The sequence below is a fragment of the Moschus berezovskii genome, chromosome 28, assembly GCF_049115385.1.
Source record: "Moschus berezovskii isolate FMDL1 chromosome 28, NW_MosBer_1.0, whole genome shotgun sequence".
NCBI lineage: Eukaryota > Metazoa > Chordata > Mammalia > Artiodactyla > Moschidae > Moschus > Moschus berezovskii.
In genome coordinates, this window is record NC_142487.1 from 18,851,044 (window position 1) to 18,874,598 (window position 23,555).

Here is a 23,555-nt window from a genome sequence, read left to right on the forward strand (position 1 = left end):
TTCTCTCATGAATTCTTGTCATAGTCTCCCTACAATCCACAAATCCGTTTGAATGCAACAAAATGCCATTTGATTGAATTCTTCAGATCTCTCTGACTTCATCTCGCTTAATAGTCATAACCTCCAAGGTCACACAAATCACAGGAGGTCAGCTTCTCAGAGAACAATCATCCAACGGGCACCCACTTTCTCAGTTGCCATGAGGAATTTCCAGATGAAAAGTAAGTAAAAACTGAGACGTCTGATCCTTACAATGAACAGTTAAAACCCCTTGCAGAAAATGAGTGGATCTTTGGCAAACACTGTATTCATTCGTTCGTTTAGTTGCTAAGTCCTGTCCTACTCTTTGCGACCCCAGACTGTAGCCCACAGGCTCCTCTGTCCATGGGTTTTCTCAGGCAAGAATACTGGAGTGGGTTGCCATTTTCTTCTCCAGAAGATCTTCCTGACCCAGGGATCAAACCCGTGTCTCCTGCATTGGCAGGTAGATTCTTCATTGATGAGCCACCAGGGAAGCCATTAGTGTGTATATATACACACACATACACACACGTGTATACAATGGACTATTACTCAGCCATAAAAAGAATGAAATTTTGACATTTGCAACAACATGCATGGATCTAGAGGATATTATGCTTGGGAGAAAAGCCAGACAGAGAAAGGTAAATACCATATATTATCATTTATATGTAGACTCTGAAAAATGAAACAGATGAGTGAACACAACAAAACAGAAGCAGACTCACAGATATTGAGAACAAACTAGTGGCGACAGTGGGGAAGGGCAAGATAAGGGTAGAGTATCAACAAGTACAAACTACAAATTTAGAAAGACCGTAACGATAACCCTGTATATGAGACAACAAATCTTCTAATGTATAGGCATAAAGTTGTTTCTATTATTTATATTCTTAATGCTTCTATGAATAATTCCCATTTTGAATATTGTTTATTTGCAAGATTTTTCTTGTTGATTATTGTTACCTGATGTTTCCCTTTTCAGAGAAACTTTTTAAGGCAGCTTTGACTCTGTTGAGCCTCTCAATTTTATTTTTATTTTTATTTCATTAATACCTGGTATGTATTAGGTGGTTTCTTTATGATTATTCTGCTTATCTTGCTAACTTCTTAAACTGGCTGTATACTTGTATACTCATTGCTTTTCCTTTTTATGTAAAGTCTACTCCGGGAGTTGGTGATGGACAGGGAGGCCTGGCGTGCTGTGATTCATGGGGTTGCGGAGAGTCGGACACGACTGAGCGACTGAACTGAACTGAACTGAACTACATTTAAGGCCTCAGTGGATTATGTTTTCCATATCCCGTAGGTTTTAAGACTTTGTATTTTTGTTGTATTTCTTTAATGATGTTGCTTTTAAATGCCATGTACTCAGTGAGTGATATAAACACATTGTAAATTTCAGTTTTCTAATAAAAAATTTTTTTAAAAGTACAAACTACATTTATAAAATAAATAAGCTCCAAGGATATATTGTGCAACATGGGGAATTCAGCCAATATTTCATAATAAATTTAAAGCTAGTATAATCTCTAAAAACATTGAATCACTATGTTCTACACTTGACACCAATATTGCAAATTAACTACACTTCAATTAAAATAAAATTGAAAAAAAAAAGAGAATTCAGGAAAGACGACACACAATAGTAAAATCCTTCCATGGCAAAACAAAAACAAAGCAAAAAATGCTCTACCCACAAAGCACATGTCCCAAAGGTGGGAAGCAATTGCCCACAAAGCTGCGTGCCCCAGGGCTTGCCTTGCTATGTCTGTGCCTTGACCTGCCCACCTGGCCCCTTGAGGCACGCCATGCACTTCCTCCAGGACCTGTGAGGATACATGCCTCTATTTCAGGTTCTCGTGTGGTTTGTCGAGCTGGGGGACTCACGGGCAGCACCCTGAGCTCCACTTAACAACTGTTCGTTTCACCGTATCATAACAACACTAAACTTGGATGAACCTTAAAAACACTAAACAAAAGAAGACAGATTCAAAAGACCATATATTGTACAACTGCATTTATAAGAAATACCCAGAAAGTAGATTAGCAGTTGCAAGGATTTGGGGTGGGGGCAGGGAACGGGGGTTAGAAGTAGAAGTATTTAAAGGGTACAGGGTTTTCCTTTGGGGTGATGAGAAAGTTCTGGAACTGTAGAGTGCTGATGAATGCGAGACACTGAATATACTAAATGCCATCGAGTAGTACACTTAAAGTTATTTACATCGTGAGCTTTCTGTTGTAGAAGTCTTATCACCAAAAAAATTTTAAAAGTGAAACAAAACAAAAAACATGTGGACAAGGAGCTGGCATGGAGTGAGGGGAATTAGCCAGTCCCAGGAAAGAGGGGGAGGTGCTTCTGTCGGGGCAGCCCCTAGCCAAGGCAAGCCGCAGGGCAGGGCCATCTAAAAAGCCCAGACATGCTACCTGCAGTCTTCAGGTAACAAAGTAGGCTAATCCTTACGCAGTTGCCAACCAAGCACAAAAGGCTTCAACAAATTCTTATCGAAGGGCTGGAGACAGAAATGAAAGAAACTTTCTGCCTTTGTGATGAAGAATGGTACCTTCCCCTCCCACCTCCACCTGCAGCAGCAGAACAAAAGCCTTTCCAGCGCTGAGAGTTCCCGGTGTGCCCTGGAAATCCTGCACCACCCTTTTCCCTGGAGAATGACTCTGAGCATAAGAAAAGCAGGGCGTTGGCGCCCTCCTCTGGTCACTGAGCGGCTTTGCTTTTCTCCCTCTGATTAAGGTGAGTCTTACCTGCTGGCTGAAGGGGATTGCAGTTTGCACTCGATCCATTCCTCGAGGTGTTAGAGAAGCTGAGAACCCAGGGTCGTGAAGGCAGCACAACCTTTATCTATATAATTAAATTTACCATTTTAACCATTTTACATGAAAGGTTCAGTGGTGTGTTGTGCTTAGTCGCTCAGTCGTGTCTGACTCTTTGTGACCCCACGAATTGTAGCCCACCAGGCTCCTCTGTCCATGGGATTCTCCCCAGGCAAGAATACTGGAGTGGGTTGCCATGCCCTCCTCCAGAGGATCGTTCCAACCCAGGAATTGAACCCGGATCTCCTGCATTGCAGGTGGATTCTTAAGTTCATTCACATTGTTGAGAAATATCACCACCATTCATCATCAGGATATTTTCATTTTCCCAAACAGAAACTCCATATGCATTAAACACTAACTCTACATTTCCCTCTCCCCCAGAGCCTGGCAACCCCTAGGAATGTGACTATTCTAGGTACCTCAGTTTCAAATGAAATGGTTTATTAGGTTTATATCTGGTAATGTATATATTACTCCTAGTACTATAGTCGCTCAGTCGTGTCCGACTCTTTGCGACCCCACAGGCTGTAGCCTACCAGGCTCTTCCATCCATGGGATTTTCCAGGCAAGAGTACTGGAGTGGGTATATAATATATTGGTATAAAAGTAATTGCAGTTTTGCATTGTTGAACATTGCCATTTAATATTGGAATTCATTCTTAAATAAATGTGGTTATGTTACACATCATTTTAATGAGCATTTCTAACTATGTTTTTTTTGGTAATGACTTATTACTGTTTATTTTATATTTTAGACTACAGAAATTATATTAATAAAAAGCAAATTCGAGCTATTTTTTTATTCCAATTCAAAATGGGTCGTCCAGCAGTGGGGACAACTCACATCAATAACCTGGCCCAGGAACTGCTGACGAACATACAGTGTAGTAGTGGTTGAAGAAGTTTTCAAAGGAGACGAGCGCTTTGAAGCTGAGGAGCGCAGGCCAGCCATGAGACGTGGACAACAACCAATGCAGAGCGATCATCAACGCTGACCCTCTCACAACGACACGAGAAGCTGCCATAGAATTCAACATCAACCATTCTAAGTCATTCAGCATTTGAGGCAAATTGGAAAGATGAAAATAAGTGGGTGCCTCGTGGACTGACTGGAAATCAAAAAAATCATCGGTTTGAAGTGTCATCTCTTATTCGACGCCACAGCAACGAGCCATTTCTCATTTAGATTGTGACGAGTGACCGAAAGTGGATTTTCTATGACAACTGGTGATGACTGGCTCGGTTGGTGGACCCAGAAGAAGCTCCGAGTTCAGTTCAGTTTAGTCACTCAGTCGTGTCCGACTCTTTGTGACCCCATGAACCACAGCACGCCAGGCCTCCCTGTCCATCACCAACTCCCGGAGTTCACTCAAACTCATGTCCATCGAGCCGGTGATGCCATCCAGCCACCTCATTCTCTGTCGTCCCCGTCTCCTCCTACCCCCAGTCGCTCCCAGCATCAGAGTCTTTTCCAGTGAGTCAACTCGTCGCATGAGGTGGCCAAAGTATTGGAGTTTCAGCTTTAGCATCAGTCCTTCCAATGAACACCCAGGATTGATCTCCTCTAGAAGGGACTGGTTGGATCTCCTTGCAGTCCAAGGGACTCTCAAGAGTCTTCTCCAGCACCACAGTTCAAAAGCATCAATTCTTCGGCGATCAGCTTTCTTCACAGTCCAACTCTCTCCGAAGCACTTCCCAAAGCCACACTTACACCAAAACAAGGTCACGGTCACTGTCTGGTGGTCTGCTGCCCATCTGATCCACTACAGCTTTCTGAATACTGGTGAAACCATTACATCTGAGAAGTATGCTCAGCAAATTGATGAACTCCACTGAAAACTGCATTGCCTGCAGCCGGCATTAATCAACAGAAAAGGCCCAATTCTTCTCCATGACAAAGCCCGATAGCATGCCGCAAAACCAATACTTCAAAAGTTGAACAAATTGGGCTATGAAGTTTTTTGCCTCATCCGTCACATTCACGTGACCTCTCACCAACTGACTACCACTTCTACAAGCATCTATCTAGACAAATTTTTGCAGGGAAAGTGCTTCCACAAACAGCAGGAGGCAGAAAATGCTTTCCGAGAGTTCTCAAAGCATGGATTTTTACATTACAGGAATAAACACACTTATTTCTCATTGGCAAAAATATGTTGATTGTAATGGTTCCTATTTTGATTAATAAAATTGTGTTTGAGTCTAGTTAAAAATGATTTAAAATTCACGACTGGAAACCACAATTACTTTTTTTTGGATAATGTGTTTATTATTTTTTTTTTAGATTATTTTATTTTATTTTTATTTTTTTTATTTTTTCAAAAACAATTTTAGGAATCTTTACTTAAAAACAACCTTATCTTAAAATGGAGTAAATTTGGTTTTATGAGCAGCAAGCAAAGTACAAAAGCAAAAATGCATTACAGGAGTATTAAGTTCTACATTAGGTCACAGCGTCTAATCTGAAATCACACCCATAATATCACTTTTCAGGATATCTGGGAAATAGTTATTTCCCAGGATGTCGGAACTATAGCTACTCTATTTTGACTTTTAATTGTAAAAAAAAAAAATTTTTTTAATAGCCAAAGCAGATTTCACTATTAATGACGTCAGTGTTTTTCTAGGTATGAGAAGATGCAAGAATTGGAACTCATAAAACATTTTTCTGAAAAGATATAACTATCTGAAGGCCTGTTCTGCCAGTTTTTTTTTTTTTTTCCAGAGCACAGAGTGCCTCATTCCTGATTTTCACCCTGAACTTCTTTCAGGGGGTGTTGAAGGTCAGCAGCTTACAATGGTCATGATGTAATCTTTGTAGAGGCAGCTGGCAAGGACCAACTTCCAGTCAGCAGGGTCCCTTCATAGCCACATATCTGACCATGTGACACCATTTCATGGCCATTGTGTCCCGTGGTGCTGGGAAGGCTCATTCCCAGGTCTAGGGAAGTGATGGGCCACTCAGTGTGCTAAAATTGGACCAGGCCTTGCAAGTAGCAAAAGTCTCTGGACCACTGTCTTACTGGCCTCCAGGAAAATATTTCCTTTTGTTGCTTTTTCCCATACCCAGAGTCACGTTATTACAATTATTGATCTCATATGGAACTGTCAGTTCAGCATTATATCACAGGCTCAGTGAAACAAGTGACATAGAAAATAATATAGCCATAGCTAGCCACAATTACTTTTGTACCTACCTAATAGAATTTGTCCTTTGGCTTCTTACACTTTGCATAATGTCTTTATCAATATTTTTTTCTTTCTTCCTTTCTTTTTTCCTTCCCGCCTTCCTTTCCTCTTTCTTTCTTTTCTGTCGCAAAGCATGTGGGAGCCTTACTTCCCCAACCAGGGACTGAACCTACAACCCCTGCATTGAAAGCGTTGAGTCTTAACTAACCACTGGACCACCGGGGAAGTGCCTTCATCAATATTCTACATTTGAAAGCGCCAGAGGACTTTTAAAAAAATTACTGATACCTGAGTCATAGCCCTAGAAAGTCTGATGTCATAGGTCTGTGGTACAACTAGGCACCTAGGTTTTTAAGACCCTTCAGGGGAGTCCAATGTTCAGCCAGGTTGAGTGCTGTTCCCAAACCAGGCTGCACATCAGATTCACCGGAGATGCTCCCAGCCTCACATATCCCACCTCTGACCAACTCGTTCAGAATGTTCAGGAACTAGGCCATCTTAAGCAACACCCGTGAGGCCCTTAGACAGAGCCCACCCTGGCGGTGATGCTGGGAACCCATCATGCAGACTGCCCCCAGCTGCAGAACTGACCTGCAGAGGGTGATGTCCCCACCAGGTGCTGGAAACAGGAAATGCTGCTATTAATATTTTAGAAGAGAAAGCTAAGTTTAAAAAAAAAAAGAAGTAGTGATAATGACCATTTCCACACTTAGCTATGATAGTCTAGATTCCAGCATAATCCTATTTAGGGAGAGGTTACAGGGCAGACATGCAGTTTCTTGTACTGTCCTCATACGGAATGAACGGTGAGGCTGTGGGAACCTCTGACAGATTCATACAGCCCTGGTGAGGACCTTACCCCTGCCTGGGCCCCAAACAACCCTGACAGCCAAGAGAGGCACATGGATAAATGCACAGGAAATAGAATTTGGAATTATTGATTATCAATTGTAGCAGAAAAAAAGTCAGGGCTAGGCCAAGAAGGGAGGTTCACCTGGGGCTCCCGCCACCTGCCTCTGAGCGGGGGTCCCCCACTAGAAGTTCTCTGCCTGGACCCGTGACCTAAGATAGCAGGCTTTGGGGCTGCAAAGGGTATTACACCCAGAGCTGAGGGCCCCTGGTGATGACTTTCAGCAGAGGAGGTGAGAAGGGATCTCACAGGGCTACAGGGAGAAGTGAGGAAGGCCTCACACCTGCCTCACTCCATCCAGCTAGGCTGCCTCTGCCCGACATCACTGTTAGCTGTCACCCACTCAGAGCACCTCTATTCCCAGGAATATTCCATGCAGCCATAGTGAAGACGCTAGCTCATAACAGGCCAACCACGTGGGCAGAATCCTGCAGGCAGCACTTCCCAATGGGGTCCCAGGGAAAGATCAGCAGTTCTTAATATAGAAGGCCTTCTCCAAGAAGTGCCAGGATCCTGGTTGATCTCCAAGAGCCCTGAACTCTTAAGAATGTAATGATGGATGGGAGAAGGGATTTACCGCTAGAGCTCAAAAGTTGGCTGTCAAATCTTAAGGGCCTCAGGGGGAAAAAAAAAGAAGAGAAAAATGCGAGCCTGGTTATATTGGGCTATTTGCTGCAGTGGATGGAGGTGGTTTTAAAGCAACTCCACTGTTTTCTAGCACTCTTTGAAATACAGGTTCTTCAATAAGTGGTGTATATTTGGAAAAGTTTTTCTCTCCGCAGTTACCCAAACATGTATCTTGTACACACACACACACAAAGCCCCACTGAGTTCTGGAAGTTATACCATTAAAGGAATAGGCTTAAATTTGGTGAGAAATAGCAGCCTAGTGACAGGAGGCGGGTGGACAGCAGTCCTAACTGATCACGTTTGCCTTCCCTGTAGATTCTGTGTGGTTAGTTCAGCTTGTGCTGTTAAATAGTCCTAGAAAGGGCAGGGCAGAGTGGGGTACTTGGAGATCTCCAGGGAAGACTGGGGCACTTGGGTATCTCCAGGCAACCTTCAAACCTGCACTAACAGTGAATAAACCAGCAGAAGAGTAGGAAGCCTAAACTGAGTATCAAGTGGCCACTCAGGGAGTTGACCCAGAAGTGAAAGGGCTGTGCTCAAAAGAACGAGGAAAATGACCTGCTGGGCCCTTGGGGGGCGGCTCTGTTCACAACGGGGCAGGCAGAGCTGAGGAAGGTTTTTTGTTTCTTTTCTTCTTTGTTCGTGCAGTAAGCTGGATCTCAGTTCCCCAGCCAGGAATCACAGGGATCAAACCCAAACCCAAACCCCATCCCACCCCTGTGGCAGGGGAAGTCCCAGGAATTGAGTTTCAAGGCCAGAAATGATTTCCACCCCTTCACCCCACACACCCAGCAGGCAAATCCCATCCCAGCCAGAACCTTTCAATGAGCCCCTTGTATTTTGTCCATCACTTCTTCATGCAAAGCATCACATAGCACAGAAAATGCATTTATTCAGCTCAGGGAAGCCAGGGGAGGGTCAGAAAGAGAAGAAGGGAGGAGTGAGCGAGAAAAGAGACAAGGGGGTTGCTAGTTGGTTTGTCATTTTGAGTGGCTGTTTCAAGCCCACCCATGGGGAAAAAAATCATTGTCTGCTGCCTTCACTGCTTGAGAGATCACCATTCACTGCTCTTACTAAGTGAAAGTGTTAGTTGCTAAGTCGTGTCCAACTCTTTGCAACCCCAAGGACTGTAGCCCTCCAGGTTCCTCTGTCCATGGGATTCTCCAGGCAAGAACACTGGAGTGGGGAGCCATTCCCTTCTCCGGGGGATCTTCCCAACCCAGGGGTCAAACCTGAGTCTTCTGGATTGCAGGCAGATTCTTTACCATCTGAGCTACCAGGAAAGCTCTTACTGAAAAACACTGTAAGTGAAAAAAGCCTGAGGTTCAGTCCTCTTCCGTGGACTTACGCCACTTGCAACACCGCAGGCTCCAACTCTAGGAACACTTGGAAGCACGCAGGGTAAGATTTAGACGCTTCCTTAGAAAAGGTATGACCCCATATTCCCCCTCTGTTACCTCCTGCACTGCAGTCTGAGAAGTGAAGTTACAGGCTTTGATTCCTCAGGCAGACTTCATTTATCGACATGTAAGTTTAAGTCGTATTTAATAAAAAGTCTTGTGAAGTCCACAATTCTAGGCCAGCCATTACTTTTCTTGGGAAAAGTAGCGCAAGGAGGTTCATCCATAGTTAGGTCTAGAAATCAACACAGATCCAAGTAAGCAAACATTGGAGGTCTAAACCACTGCAATAAAGCGAATACTATAATAAAGTCACATGATTTTTTTGTTTGGTTTCCCAGCGCGTATGCAAGTTATGTTTCCACTATACTTCAGTCTATTAAGTGTGCGATGGCACTTGTCAAAAAGCAACGTACATTGCTTAATTTTAAAATACTTTATTCCTAAAAAATGCTGTCATCTGAGCCTTCAGTGGGTCATAATCTCTTTGCTGGTGAAATTCTTGCCCTGATACTGACGACTGCTGGTTGATCCGGGTGGTGGTTCCTTGGGGCAGTTGTGGCAATTTCTTAAAATAAGACGATAGAGTTTGCCATACTAATTGCCTCTTCCTTTCACAAATCATTTCTCTGTAGCATGCAATGCTGCCTGAAAGCATTTTACCCACAGTAGAACTTCTTTAAAAGCGGAGTCAATTCTCTCAATCTTTGCCACTGCCGTATCAACTAAGTTTAGAGAATAGTTTAAATCCTCATCTTCCCTGATAGCTCAGTTGGTAAAGAATCCACCTGCAGGAGACCCCGATTTCATTCCTGGGTCAGGAAGATCCCCTGGAGGAGGGAAAGGCTACCCACTTCAGTATTCTTGGGCTTCCCTTGTGGATCAGTGGGTAAAGAATCCACCTGCAATGTAGGAGACCTGGGTTTGCTCCCTGGGTTGGGAAGATCCCCTGGAGAAGGGAACAGCTATCCACTCTGGTATTCTGGCCTAGAGCATTCCATGGACTGTATAGTCCATGGGGTCGCAAAGAGTCGGACACAATGGAGCAACTTTCACCTAACTTTACTTTTACTAAATCCTTTAGCTGCCATTTCAGCAGTCTTCTCAGCATCTTCACCAGGAGTCGCTTCCATCTCAAGAAACCTCTTTATTTACCCATCTATAAGAAGCAACCTCCCCTCCATTAAAGTTTTATCATGAGGTTGCATCAGCTCAGTCACATATTCAGGCTCCACTTCCAGTCCTAGCTCTCTTGCTATTTCCGCTACCTCTGCAGTTACTTCCTCCCATTAATTATCTTTCCTGGATTTTCTGGATAATTTTCTGTGGCTTCTACATCAACACTTGTTGCTTCACCTTGTACTTTGACGTAATGGAAATGGTTTCTTTCCTTCAACCTCATGAACCAACCTCTTCTATCTTCAAGCTTTTCTTCTGCGGCTTTCTCTCCTCTCTCAGACTTCTTCGAATTGAGAGATAAGGGCCTTGCTCTGGATTTGGCTTTGGATTAAAGGAAGGTTGGGACTGGTTTGATCTTTCATCCAGACACTAACACTTTCTCTATGTCAGCAGTAGGCTGTTTCAGTTTCCTATGATTTGTTTGTTCACTAACTGCTTGGTACAAGAGGTCTAGCTTTTGGCCTGTCTGAGCTTTTGACATGCGTGCGTGTACGTGTGTGCTAAGTCACTTCAGTCATGTCTGATTCTTTGCGATCCATGGACTGTAACCTGCCAGGCTTCTCTGTCCATGGGGATTCTCCAGGCAAGAATCCTGGAGGGGGTTGCCATGCCCTCCTCCAGGGGATCTTCCCCACCCAGGGGGCGAACCTCCATCTCTTACGTCTCCTGCATTGGCAGGCGGGTTCTTTGCCTCTAGTGCCATCTGGGATGCCCCGCTTTTGACATGCCTTCCTCATTAAAACAAAAGTTAGAGATGACTAGGTTTAAAATGAGAGATGGGCTCTCTTCCTTTCACTGGAACACTGAGCGGCCACTGCAGGGTTATTAACTGACCTAATTTCAATGTTGCTGTGTCTCAGGGCACTGGGAGGCCCGACTAGAGGGAAAGATGAGGGGACAGCTGGATGGTGGAGCAGTTAGAACACACACAACGTTTATGGATTAGGTCTGCCTTCTTACATGGGCATGTTTGTGGCCCCCAAAACAATTACAAAAGTAACATCAAAGATCACCGATCACAGATCGCCTTAACAAATATAATCATGTCAAAGTCTGAAATATTGCAAGAATGGCCAAAACGTGACACAGGGACACAACGTGAGCAGACCCTGTTGGGAAAACGGCACCCCTAGGCGTGCTTGACGCAGGCTTGCCACAAATCTTTGATTTGTAAAACATGCAGCGTGTGGGAAAGGCAGTACAATGAAGCTTAATAAACTGAGGACTGAAGGTAAACAGACTTACTGTGTATATTCCATTGTCAAGATAACATCCTTTCTTTGCTTACCGAGGGTTAATAAAAAACAACACTTACAAATAAAACCAGCTAACCATCTAAACAAGTACACTGTGTTTAATACAGGAAATTGGATTTGTTCCCTTAAGTCATAAAATTCTGTTTAGGGAATTGAATTTGTTTGCTATGGTTGTAAAATGAGCTCACTAGTGAATTAATTTAATCCAGCATTCTGCACATGGTGTTGATTTTCCTGCTGGTCAGAAAATCTCTGATTCCTTGGATTGTTCTTCTCAGGCTTATAAGGGTCTAAAAAAATAAACTGCCACTCCAACAGCTCTAAATCCAAACAGGTTGCAACTTTTATTTTTCCCTAACAGAGTCATAACAGTTTTGAGTTAAACTTGATCCCAATATTCAAGGGATCTAAAAGAAAAGTGCCATGATTTCTGAACACGGCTCTTCCTATCACAGAAAAAAGGTTTGGGTGTAACTAAATTGTACAAAATAGATCCATGTTGAACTTGTAAATGGAATCCTGGAGTAACAGAAGGACCTGTTATCTGGCAAAGCATCTTGATGTAAAACCATGTACCATAGCTAATTTTATTGTTTTTAAGATTTTTGTGTATTGACTGTTCCTTTTAAACAGAAGCCTGTGTTAATATTGTAGTTCATTTTTTCCACCACTTTCCCTTGGATAAATAGGCTACAATAATGACTGACTACTATGTAAATAACACCTCATCTTGGAATAACAATTTACACAGACTGCTTCATTTGATCATCAGAATATCTTGAGTGGTGAGTTTCTCTCCCATTTGACAGATGAAGGAACTGAGGCTCTGAGAGGCTATATGACTTGCTGAAGGTAACCAGCCAGTAGGTGACAAAGTCAGGATGCAAGTCTTCAGATGCCAAGCCCTGTGTCCTTCCAGCGCACACAATGTCACATTAGGGAGTCAAGTTTCTCTCTTTCTCCAGGGAAGTCGTGTTTGCTGATGTAGTCAGTGAGTGAGCACGTGGAAAGCTTTAGACTTCTGTTTACATATTTTGCTGTGGCAGAGCCCCGTGTCTCTACTAGCAAGGCTTAGGAAACAATTTTAACTCTCTGATCTACATTTCTGAAAAACATTTCTTCTTGAAGGGAGACATTCGGGCCATTTCCTGGTTAACATTTGCAAAGCGCTGCAGGAAACTCATTAGCTTGAAAGGAACACGATCACGGCAGTAGCATTTGGAAACAGAAGGTGAGGCGTTAATTATTAACATGATATCACCCCAAAGATTCACGCAGAATGATTAACGGTGCTGTTGGGAACGTTAGGACGGAATGAACAGAGCCCCTTGAAGCCATTCCCGGAGCAAGAAAAGGCCTGGCTCCTGCTCTGAGTGTTCACAGCAAGGACCCAGCGGGAAAGAACAACTTGTTATTCTTATTCAGTTATGATTCTTCCTTATTAAAATGCATTAAGCCATTCCAATGCCTATAAGGTGACAGATTCAGGCTTTGTTGAGGCACCAGCATTTGCAATTCTATAAACTCAGCCATCTTTGTTGGGCCAAGGCTCAAAGTTAGTCTTGGGTGCCTGTTGAGGGGCAGCGTGCACAGCTGCCCCTGGGATTCCAATCATTCACTGGGGAGGATCAGGATCAGACTCACATCCCCACGTTGCAGGCCAGAATGGACCTCGCTGAACACCTGGGTGCCTCCAGGAAGAGACAGAACAGTATCTGGAGAGTGGCTTGCCGGTGAGGAGCAAAATTAACTAGTGTTTGCAGGGCACCACCTATGAGCCAAGCGCTGTGTGAAGTGCTCCCTATTATCTAACTGAATCTTTGTAGAACAACAACTCTGAGTTGGGTTATCGTGTCCATGTTAGAGATCAGCACACTGAGGCGTGGTGCACTGACTTACAGGGTCACATGGGTGAGTGGCAGAGCCAGATTCACACTCGTGGGGCCTAATTCCAGGCCCCATCCTCCCAACTGCTCTGCCCTCCCTCGGAAGAAAAAGGGCAGTTGGAATTGACCCAGGGAATGGTAGGTGGAGGCAAGGACATGGAGGGTGAAACACTCAGGAAGTAGGAATTTTAAAAGTGCCAAGGGAAATTAGGGGTTGGTATCTATGAAGAATCTTATGTCTCAGGCTTAGAGGTCTGTGCTTAACTTGGTAAATAATAGGAGCCTTTGAATATCAAACCATCTCTCCTCAGTAAATTGGGATGTATTGGTTTTATCTAGGACCCAAGTTTTTTCTAAGAATATTTAACACATACATTAATACAGAAAACACTTACTATACTATGGTCAGACTGCTGCTGCTAAGTCACTTCAGTCGTGTCCGACTCTGTGTGACCCCATAGACGGAAGCCCACCAGGCTCCCCTATCCCTGGGATTCTCCAGGCAAGAACACTGGAGTGGGTTGCCATTTCCTTCTCCAATGTGTGAAAGTGAAAAGTGAAAGTGAAGTCGCTCAGTCGTGTCCGACTAGTAGCGACCCCAAGGAATGCAGCCCACCAGGCTCCTCCATCCATGGGATTTTCTAGGCAAGAGTACTGAAGTGGCTTGCCATTGCCTTCTCCGATGGTCAGACTGGAAGAATGTAAATTCTGTAATATAAATACACCGATAATCAACCATAAGCAGTTTCACTTATCAACAGGTTATGTCATCAACAAGTTAAAACAAAAATGCCACAAAAGAACAAAGGCAAACACATATTTACTGAGAGTGAACAATGGCCATCCCAGGTTTTTCAAAGCATATCACTTTATACACTGATAGGCATTTAATTTTTACCTTAAAAGACCATTTTGGTATGTGTTTTATGATTATAAAAGTAATACAGGCTTACAGCAGAAAACTTGGAAAATGCAGAAAAGCACAAATATATGTCTGCCTGGTTTATAGCACTACCTGCTGGCTCTCCTACTCAGCTGCCATTTCTTTTAACAAAACACACTCTAGTGTTTGTCTAATGTGTGAAGCATTCTCTCAATTACTCCCCAGGATTCAGTTCACACCGATGACCAGTACTGACCACAGTTGTTAGGTCCTCAGCTTCCTTCTGTGTCTTTTTCTCTCCCTTTTCCTCTCCCTTTAAGAAAACTCCATCTCATGAGTGACCTAAAGCAGGGACCAAACTTCATGCACATCCCCACCCTGACCGCTTAGCACTCGAACTTTCTTTTCGCTCTCATTCATTCGACAGTCCTATGTCTAGGGTTTATGCAGGGATGACCTAGAGGGAGGATAAAGGGAGGAGGGAGGTGGGAGGGGGGTTCAGGAGGGGGAACTTATGTAAACCCAGGGCAAATTCATGTCAATGTATGGCAAAACCAACCAATATAATATTGTAAAATAATTTGCCTCCAATAAAAAATAAATTAATTACCAAAAAAATTAAAAATAAAAATAAAAGTAAGAAATGTCAAATCATGGCCTTAGGCTGGCATTCAGATTAATAAGCACCGCCTGGGGAAAGAAAAACTTTAAATACATAAGCATGAAAGTAACCTGTAGAGGGGTTATAAGGAGAGAGAGGATCACTTTCATTTGTCAAAACAGGCGCCTCCCAAGGATTGATAACTGCAGATGACTTTCAGACTCTTCCTGAATGCAGTCAACATTCATTTTCTAATCACTTACTGAGCACCTTTGAGGTCATATAGGAGATAAAAGGGTTTCCCCGATGGCTCGGTGGTAAAGAATCTGCCTGCAATACTGGAGACACAGGAGATGTGGGTTCAGTCCTTGGGTCAGGGAAGATCCCCTGGAGGTGGGCACAGCAACCCACTCCAGTGTTCTTGCCTGGAGAATCCTCATGGACAGAGGAGCCTGGCGGGCTACAGTCCATGGGGTTGCAAAGAGTCGGACACAACTGAAGCAACTGAGCACGGCACTGCGCAGGAGACACAAAAATATGCAAGGTAGGGTGTGGCCTTCAGCAGTTTCAGACTTACAGGTTAAAAAAGTTTTCAGTGAGGTAAAACAGGTTAAGTGGCCTAAGGGGGCTGGAATGCTCTAGGCATTCAGAGAGGGGAATTCTCCCCACACGTAGGGGATCAGGCATCTGACTCAGGTCTTGGAGGACGGACAAGAGACACATGTGAGATGTGCATATGTGTACGTGTAAGTGTGCCCGCGTGAGTGGGGGAGGGGATCTGAAGCAGGAAGAACAGATGGAGCAAAGGCAGGGAGCCCTAGAGACCCGGCAGTGTGTAGGGAAGAGGAGCCAAACTGGAAGAAGAGAGAGAACGGAAGAAGAGGCTGGAAAGGAAGTGTGCGAGCCCATGGCTGAGAGCCCGGCATGGCCGAGTTCCTACTCCATTCCTACTAGTTTGGAACTACGCAGTCATTCACCAGACGTTTCCTTATCACAAAGTGGAGTGAAGTGAAGTGCAAGCTCAGTCGTGTCCGACTCTTTGCGACCCCATGGACTCATGTGTGGAATTCTCCAGGCCAGAATACTGGAGTGGGTAGCCTTTCCCTTCTCCAGGGGATCTTCCCAGCCCAGGGATTGAACCCAGGTCTTCTGCATTGCAGGTGGATTCTTTACCAGCTGAGCTCCAAAGGAAGCCTATTTCCTTATCATAGACACCATCAGATAGAGACAGAAAAACAACTCACAGGCCCTTGCTCTCACCACGGAATTCCATGATGATTTAACTTTCTAGAAAGTGAAAGTGAAGTCAAAGTCACTCAGTCGTGTCCGACTCTTTGTGACCCCATGGACTGTAGCCTACCAGACTTCTCTGTCCATGGGATTCTCCAGGCAAGAATACTGGAGTGGGTTGCCATTTCCTTCTCCAGGGAATCTTCCCGACCCAGGGATCGAACCAGGTCTCCCGCATTGCAGGCAGACGCTTTCACCTCTGAGCCACCAGGGAAGCAGGATAGTTTAAACTCAAAGACAACTTATCTAGAGCAGAACAAAACCAGCCAAAATGCAACACTAGTGACAAGATTTTTTTTTTTTTTTTTTTTGCTGAGTGACAAGCTGTCCTAAAAGGTAGTCACTAAAAACAATACTCACTTGATTGCATACTAAATTGATTCAGTCATGTCCGACTCTTTGCGACCCCATGGACTGTAGCTGGCCAGGCTCCTCTGTCCATGGGATTCTCCAGGCAAGAAGGCTGGTGTGGGTTGCCATGCCCTCCTCCAGGAGATCTTCCCGACCCAGGGATCGAACTCCCGGATTGGTGGATGGGCTCTTTACCACTAGGGCCACCCGGGAAGCCCCACCCACTTGATTCCTCACTCGCGATTCTGCAGTTTGGGATGGTCTTGATGGAGACAGCTTATCTCTTTTCCACGTGGTACTAGCTGGGGTACCTTGATTGACGGGGCCTGGCTAGAATGGCCAACTTGTGTCATACTTCTGGGTCTGAGAACTCACCATGGGCTGGTGCGGCCTGCACCCTGAAGGCCTGTGAGTTTTGCAGTTGCCCAGCCTTGAGGCCAGAGACAGCAAAGAAAGAGCAGAGAGATGGCAACGGGACATGGATGGTTTCTTACACAGGGGATCTGACACAGAGGCTCCCGGAACAACAACCCACCGTGTGCAGCAGAAGGCAGGTGGAACACGCCAGCAGCCTTCCCCTCTACGCCGGGAAGAAGGAGGCTACCATTTATAGGGGGGAATTGACGTCAGGTGGCCTTATCAGTTACCAGGGAATAATTAAGCCTTATAATTAAGAGGATTGTATTGTCATGTGAGTCAAGCGGGGACTGGCCAAGCAGGACATATCCAGAGAGCAAGAGAACAACCTTCTTGAGAGGGGGAACCCCATAATAGGGGTCCTCAGTTCTCCACATGGCATCTGCGTGTGGTTACCTTGGTTTTCCTTCCAAAACGGAGACTTCAGCCGTTCTTCTTCCTTCCTGGTAGTCTGGCTGTTGATGCAGCAGCTGGCTCCACCCAGACTGCAAACCAGAAAGCTGCTGGGCCTCTTAAATCATAAGTAGAACCGGCATGTGGCCCTGCCAGCACGTGCTGGTGGTTAAAGCAGGTCCCAAAACCAGCCCCGATTTGAGGGCAGAGAGTCACCCAAGGACAGGAGGCCCAATTCACTGGAGGACACCAAAGTAATGATATACCACAAATCTTAAAGTCATTCTACAGCATCTTCCATAACTTTAATCAACCAAGGGGCCTTAAGTACACAAATGTTTGTGCTTCCGGGTATGTAACCTGCCTGCCCACCTCCACCCCCACCTGTTTGAATGTGGTCATTTCTCACGCAGTCACTGATCACTGACTAGAACCGCAATAGATTCTGAACCAACCTTGCAACTTAGTTTTGAACAGGCCACCATCTGAGAAGGAAGAGGGCTCAGCTCAGAATCATCTCACCAGCTCAGTTCTGAGTCTGGATGACTCCCTAGAGCTCCTGCTGTTAAGTACCCAAGCATCAAAACAGGAAGAAAGAAAACCCACTCACGCCTGGGTCCAGCCGCCCCTTCTGCCCCCTCCCACAGCCTGTCTCTCCCAGGACACATCTCACCCCCTTGTATGCGTTACACAGTCCTGTCTTTGGAGAGCTAGGACAGAAAACTGAGCTCCTGGTGCTCAGACTGACATTACCATCCCTCTGCAGCATCTGTGACCTTCTTGTGTTTTCCATTTCCAAGGCTGGACATAGTTGGTCCAGGTATAACCCAAACGCCAAGATCAGCAGTAAATACCAGGATTTTCAGGAGAAGATTGAGAAGCCATCTGGCTGGAGGGAAGGTGGAAGGGACTGTGAGATTTTTCCTTTTTATAAGATTTATAAGACTTTTTGCTTTTTATAAATTTATAAGATTTTTATAAGAGGGACTGTGAAATTTAACTCATTGTAAGATTATTGGGACCCCACTTATAACTAGGATTGATCACCAAAAAGCCGACATAGTAGCCAAGAGATGATTAATAAAAATGTATTCTCAGTACACATAAAAGCAAAAGTTAACTGAATCAAACAGAAAAGCAGCAGTAGCAGTTTTTTTTAATTAGTTTTATTTTTTTTTACATTTCTAACCATCCATCAGTTATTCCATAACAAGGCAGTGTGCTGACTGAATGAAGGCTCCCTTAGTCAGGGGTTGAATTCCACTTCGATTAATTACTGGGTAATCTTGGGCAAGTTAATTTCCCTGTGCCTTAGTTTTCTTGGGCTTCCCTGGTGGTTCAGATGGTAAAGAATCCGCCTGCAGTGCAGGAGACCTGGGTTGGGTCCCCAGGTTGGGAAGATCTCCTAGAGAAGGGAACAGCTACCCACTCCAGTATTCTGGCCTGGAGAATTCCATGGACAGAGGAGCCTGGCAGGCTATAGTCCCTGGGGTTGCAAAGAGAGCAACTTTCACTTTAGTTTTCTCATCTATAAAATGAGGGTACTAATAGTATCTTTCTCACAGCTTGTTGTGAATATTAAATAATACTTGCAAAGTGCTTAGTACCCAGTGAACTATAAACATGCTCAATACCCAAAGTTCATTATTAGTATTCCACACATTACCATTAGCCTGAGGATTTTCAACACATGCTTCATCGATTTTTTTTCTCTTTATTAACTCTTGTTTGGAATGATCTTGGAGACACTGACTGTTGACGATGATGAACAACTGGAAATTGCCCTCCACGCTAACTTCTTGGTACCTTGGCCAGCTTTAAATAGGTCTCACCAGATAAAAGGTATTAATAGCAAATGGCAAAGGATCAATAACAGAGTAAAAAAAAAATTCAGGTAATATTCTCCTAAGCCTTAAAAACTAAAAACAAAGGTTGGCAACAGAGATATCCTTAAGAAGAAAAATGCTGAGAAAAAAGCACTGAGTCCACATATACTTTAAAAGTTTTAAAGAAAGGATGCACTGCACCTTATCATCAAACTTGTGTGGAAGAAAATGAGACATACGCTATTCAGAATTTACTTTCGATGCAACTATACAATTCCATGGTCTTAAGTTTGCCATCAATTGCTCTCCCAACATCCCGTTTTCTATCACAATCACCAGAGGCAACAGAGCATCCGAAGGGTTAAAAGAGGGGTACTATCAGCCCCCAGCCACGCGCTCACTGGACCCACCTCCCTGCCGCTCTGTGCTTACAGGATTTTATTTGCATAGAAGAACTGCAGGAGCTCGGGATGGTAGTGGCTCTGAAAGAAATTGGCAAAGGGACACGTGAGGGAAGGATCCAGTAAACCTCCTCGACTCTAGAACGAGTAGATGGTCATCAAAGGCTGAGCTTGAGGATAAACGACTCTCCGCTTCTCAGAGGAGGAGGCATCATCACTGGCATTCACCCAGAGATCTAAAACAGGTGGTGCCAGTGGTAAAGAACCCGCCTGCCACTGCAGGAGACACAGCGCAGGTTCCATCCCCGGGTCAGGAAGATCCCTGGAGGAGGGCACTGCAACCCACTCAAGTATTCTTGCCTGGAGGATCCCATGGACAGAGGAGCCTGGCGGGCTACAGTCCATAGGGTCCCAAGGGGTCGGACACAACTTAAGTGACCTAATACACACACACAGAGAGATCTAAACAGGAACTGCCAATATATTTTGTGCACAGTCCTCTGGGCGTTTTGTTGTTTACATTGCGTTGTGGGTCAATGAGAGTTGAAACATTCTCGGCCTGAGTTGTTTTATGGGGGCAACTCCCTGGTGTGCCGACCACCTTCCGCCTTAACACCAGCATCGACCGCGCCGGGGCCGGAAGAACGTCTCCTGCCCTCGCTCACTCACCAGCTGCCGGCAGAGTTTAGGGTTCCTTTGATCCTCCTCATTCTGGAAGCTGTAGTCCTTGCTTTGTCTCAGATACGGAGAACAGGCTTGAAAAGTTGTTTTGCAGGCCTGAGAGAAATAATATTCCCGCCTTATGGTCACAAACATGAGAGCGTTTTATAATCCCAAGCAAGGAGGAGGAATGCACCAATCTGTGGTCCAGGGACCGCTGAGTGTGATCGTCACTTCCAGAAAGTTTGAAAATTTGAATCTTAGAGGATTTATGCTTATGGTTTTTATTTTTTCAAACTTTAAGCTTTTTATTTTGTATTGGGGTATAACTGATGAACAACGTTGTGATAGTTTCAGGTGAACGGAGAAGGGACTCAGCCATGTGTACACATGTAAGCATTCTCCCCAAATTCCTCCCATCCAGGATGGCACATAACTTTGAGAGGATTTATGTTTATGCAATGACCATGTCTATAACTTCGGACTGGTGGGGAGGGCAAAGCTTGAGTTTACCACAACCCTTCCTGAATCATCAGAAGTAGTGCTGGACTGCTATATTTAAATGAATAACCGACGAGGACCTACTATACAGCACATGAAACTCAGCATGTTACGTGGCAGCCTGGAGAGGAGGGGAGTTTGGAGGAGAACGGATACATGTATATGTATGGCTGAGTCCCTTTGCTGTTCTTCTGAAACTATCACGACATTATGTGTTAATCGGCGATACCCTAACACAAAATAAAAAGTTAAAAAAGAGACTATTTTAAAAAGTTGCACCAGATTCCTAAATTCAGTCTCAATCTCTCTCTCTCCCTCCCTCATGCACCGCCTCAAAGAAGATCAGTGAATTAGTGGAACCCTTTGTTACCGATGGATTTGAAAACCTTACCTGCTCTAAACCAGCCCTGAGGTCCAGCCAACCCCATTAGGACACATTTTCTCCAAGAATGAAACAGAAGTTTCATGGCTCAGACAGTAAAGAATCAGCCTACACTGCAAGAGATTCGGGGTCAATCTCTGGGTTGGGAAGATCCCCTGGAGGAGAGAATGGCAACCCACTCCCAGTATCCCTGCCTGGAGAATCTCACGGACAGAGGAGCCTGGCGGGCTACAACCCATGGGGTCGCAAAGAGTCACACACGACTGAGCAATTAACACACTTCTCACTTTTCATAGGAAGCTAAGAAGCCAAGGGTGGGAAATCTGAACCAGGTGCGGTGACAAAAGCTAGCTGGGTGTGAATGAATCTCCTCTGAGAGGAGCTGCTGCCGCAGAGAGTCAGCCAGCACCTCCCTGCCCCCTCTCCATTAACGACTGTATCTGGCGTTGACAGGGGCCGGGACCAGGCAGGCAGGGCAGGAGCAGATGGAAAAGAACACCCCTGCTCAGAGAGGAATCAGTTAGCCATCAGAGAGGCACTTTCTCCAGGACTCACACGGATGCTCCTCTGAGCATCCGCGACGGAACTGGCCGCAGTGGAGGGCTTGGCATCCCGACTCAGCAGGGCTGCCTCCCCGCTCCCTCCGCAGTTCCAGGAGGTTGCCTGGAGAGGCTCAGACTTACCTTGGCCACCTGGGGATTCCTGTCCTGTAAGTGGGTCAGGAGGGAGTCCTGAGTCTGCTTCACCTGACGGGTGAAGAACCTCTTCCACTTCCGTCCAGCAAGGGCAGCCAGTTGCCCAAACAAGACAAAGGCCGAGTATCTCAGGCTGTCATTCTCCTGTGGGTCCCCCGTGAACAGAACAGCAAACCCAGGTCAGTACCACAAAGAGATGCATCACGGGACAACACGGCCCTGTTCCCTGCACGTTCCAGGTGGGCCCTGACCTCCCATCTCAGCACTCGGCCGGCTGGGCTGGGCTGGGGGTTGGAGAGGAGACCCCCTGAGTCCGCACAGAGGCTCTCCTCCAGCAGACACGGGCATCACTGTGGCTACTCCCAGCTCCCCAGATTTTTTCTTCATTATTTAACGTTTTGGAGATTAAACAGGAGATGTTTACAGGGTTCGAAATTCAAAATAACCAAGTATTATGGGCTTCCCTGGTGGCTCAGATGGTAAAGAATCTGCCAGCACTGCAGGAGACCCAGGTTTGATAAATTCAAAAGGTTAGGGAGGATAAGGGGAGGAGGGAGGTGGGAGGGGGGTTCAGGAAGGGGAACTCACGTACACCCGGGGCAGATTCATGTCAATGTATGGCAAAACCAACCAATATAATATTGTAAAATAATTAGCCTCCAATAAAATTTTAAAAAGGTCTATATAAAAGTTATATATATAAAAAAAGTAAGTCTCCTTCCAACACTTCTCCACCTGCCACCAAAGTTCCCTCTCCACAAAGTCATATATTTTGTATGCAGCCCTTCAGAAAATTAAGAAGGGAAAAATAAAATATATCTTACTATATAGCTCTTTCCCACATTTTTACACAAATGGACATGGACCATTCCATTGTTAGGCGCCTTGATTTCTCATCAGTCTCTCTGGGAGCGCTTTTCCATGTCACTCCAAACAGAGGATTTTGGCAGGGTGGGGGTGGGGTGCTGTGTCATAATTCATTTGACCCACACCCTGTTAATACTCCCAGCATTTTTGCCAGGCCATCTCTCTTTACTTTGGTCTGAATTCTCCCACATGCAGCAGAAATCATTGTTTCTTTCCTGACATCCTGCCAGCTCTCCAGCTCTGGATCTGATGGCCTGGTGTGTCCCTAACTGCACGTCAGCAGCTTCAGTCCTTTCTCTGTCTCCCCAGGGAGCTGTCTCGTCCAAGCATTTCCCTGTCCAGGTTGGGAGACAGCAGGGATTTGCCCAGAATCACAGGATGAGGGAACAGAGAACCAGAGTGGTAACCCAGTCTCCCGACTCATGGTGAAGGAATTTTTACATCAGTGTTTTCTGATCCTCACCAGCTCCAGGTGAATCAGAGGGAACCGGACTGGGACAGGCCTCCTCGCCTAGAACTGGGGGCCACAGACATTCAGCAAGACGACACCACTGCTCTCCTGTGAAACAATCTTTAGCACGTGTGACCCATACAGAAATTGCTTTAGTGTTGCACTTTCTCCACTGTTCTACCCGTGTGTGTGTGTTTAATTCAATTCAGCTAGTGCTCACTGGGTCCTGACTCCATCTGAATCACTACCCTAATGCTCTGAGATGTACAGAGGTGTGTAAGGGGGTGTCTGTCCCCCCGGGAGTCTGACAGTCATATGAAGGGGACATAGCAGGGCAGGCAGGGAAGAATGCTCTGACAGAGTTACGAACTGTCAGAAAGAGCGCCCCACGGGTATCTCCAGGTTTCACCATGACAAGGGCTCTCTGATCAAAAATCACAGCTTCACTGGGTTTAAAAAGTGATTGTATGAGAAAACGGGTTACCTCATTGAAGTCAGACCTGGGGCAAGTTCCTCGACCCCCTTAGTCACAAG

At 45.2% G+C, this 23,555-nt stretch overlaps 1 protein-coding gene across 1 annotated transcript in view; it reads right to left on the minus strand.

The window, feature by feature from the left end:
• Nucleotides 1-18,433: 18,433 nt before the first annotated feature.
• Nucleotides 18,434-23,555, minus strand: part of MRO (maestro) — a 56,279-nt gene continuing 51,157 nt past the window's right edge. The window contains exons 9-11 of the mRNA XM_088833386.1: nt 21,692-21,847; nt 20,135-20,242; nt 18,434-19,546 (exon numbers count right to left, since the gene is read on the minus strand). Of these exons, the coding sequence (XP_088689512.1) occupies nt 19,493-19,546; nt 20,135-20,242; nt 21,692-21,847 (318 nt within the window). The 3' untranslated portion in view covers nt 18,434-19,492. The remainder of the gene's footprint in view (nt 19,547-20,134; nt 20,243-21,691; nt 21,848-23,555) is intronic.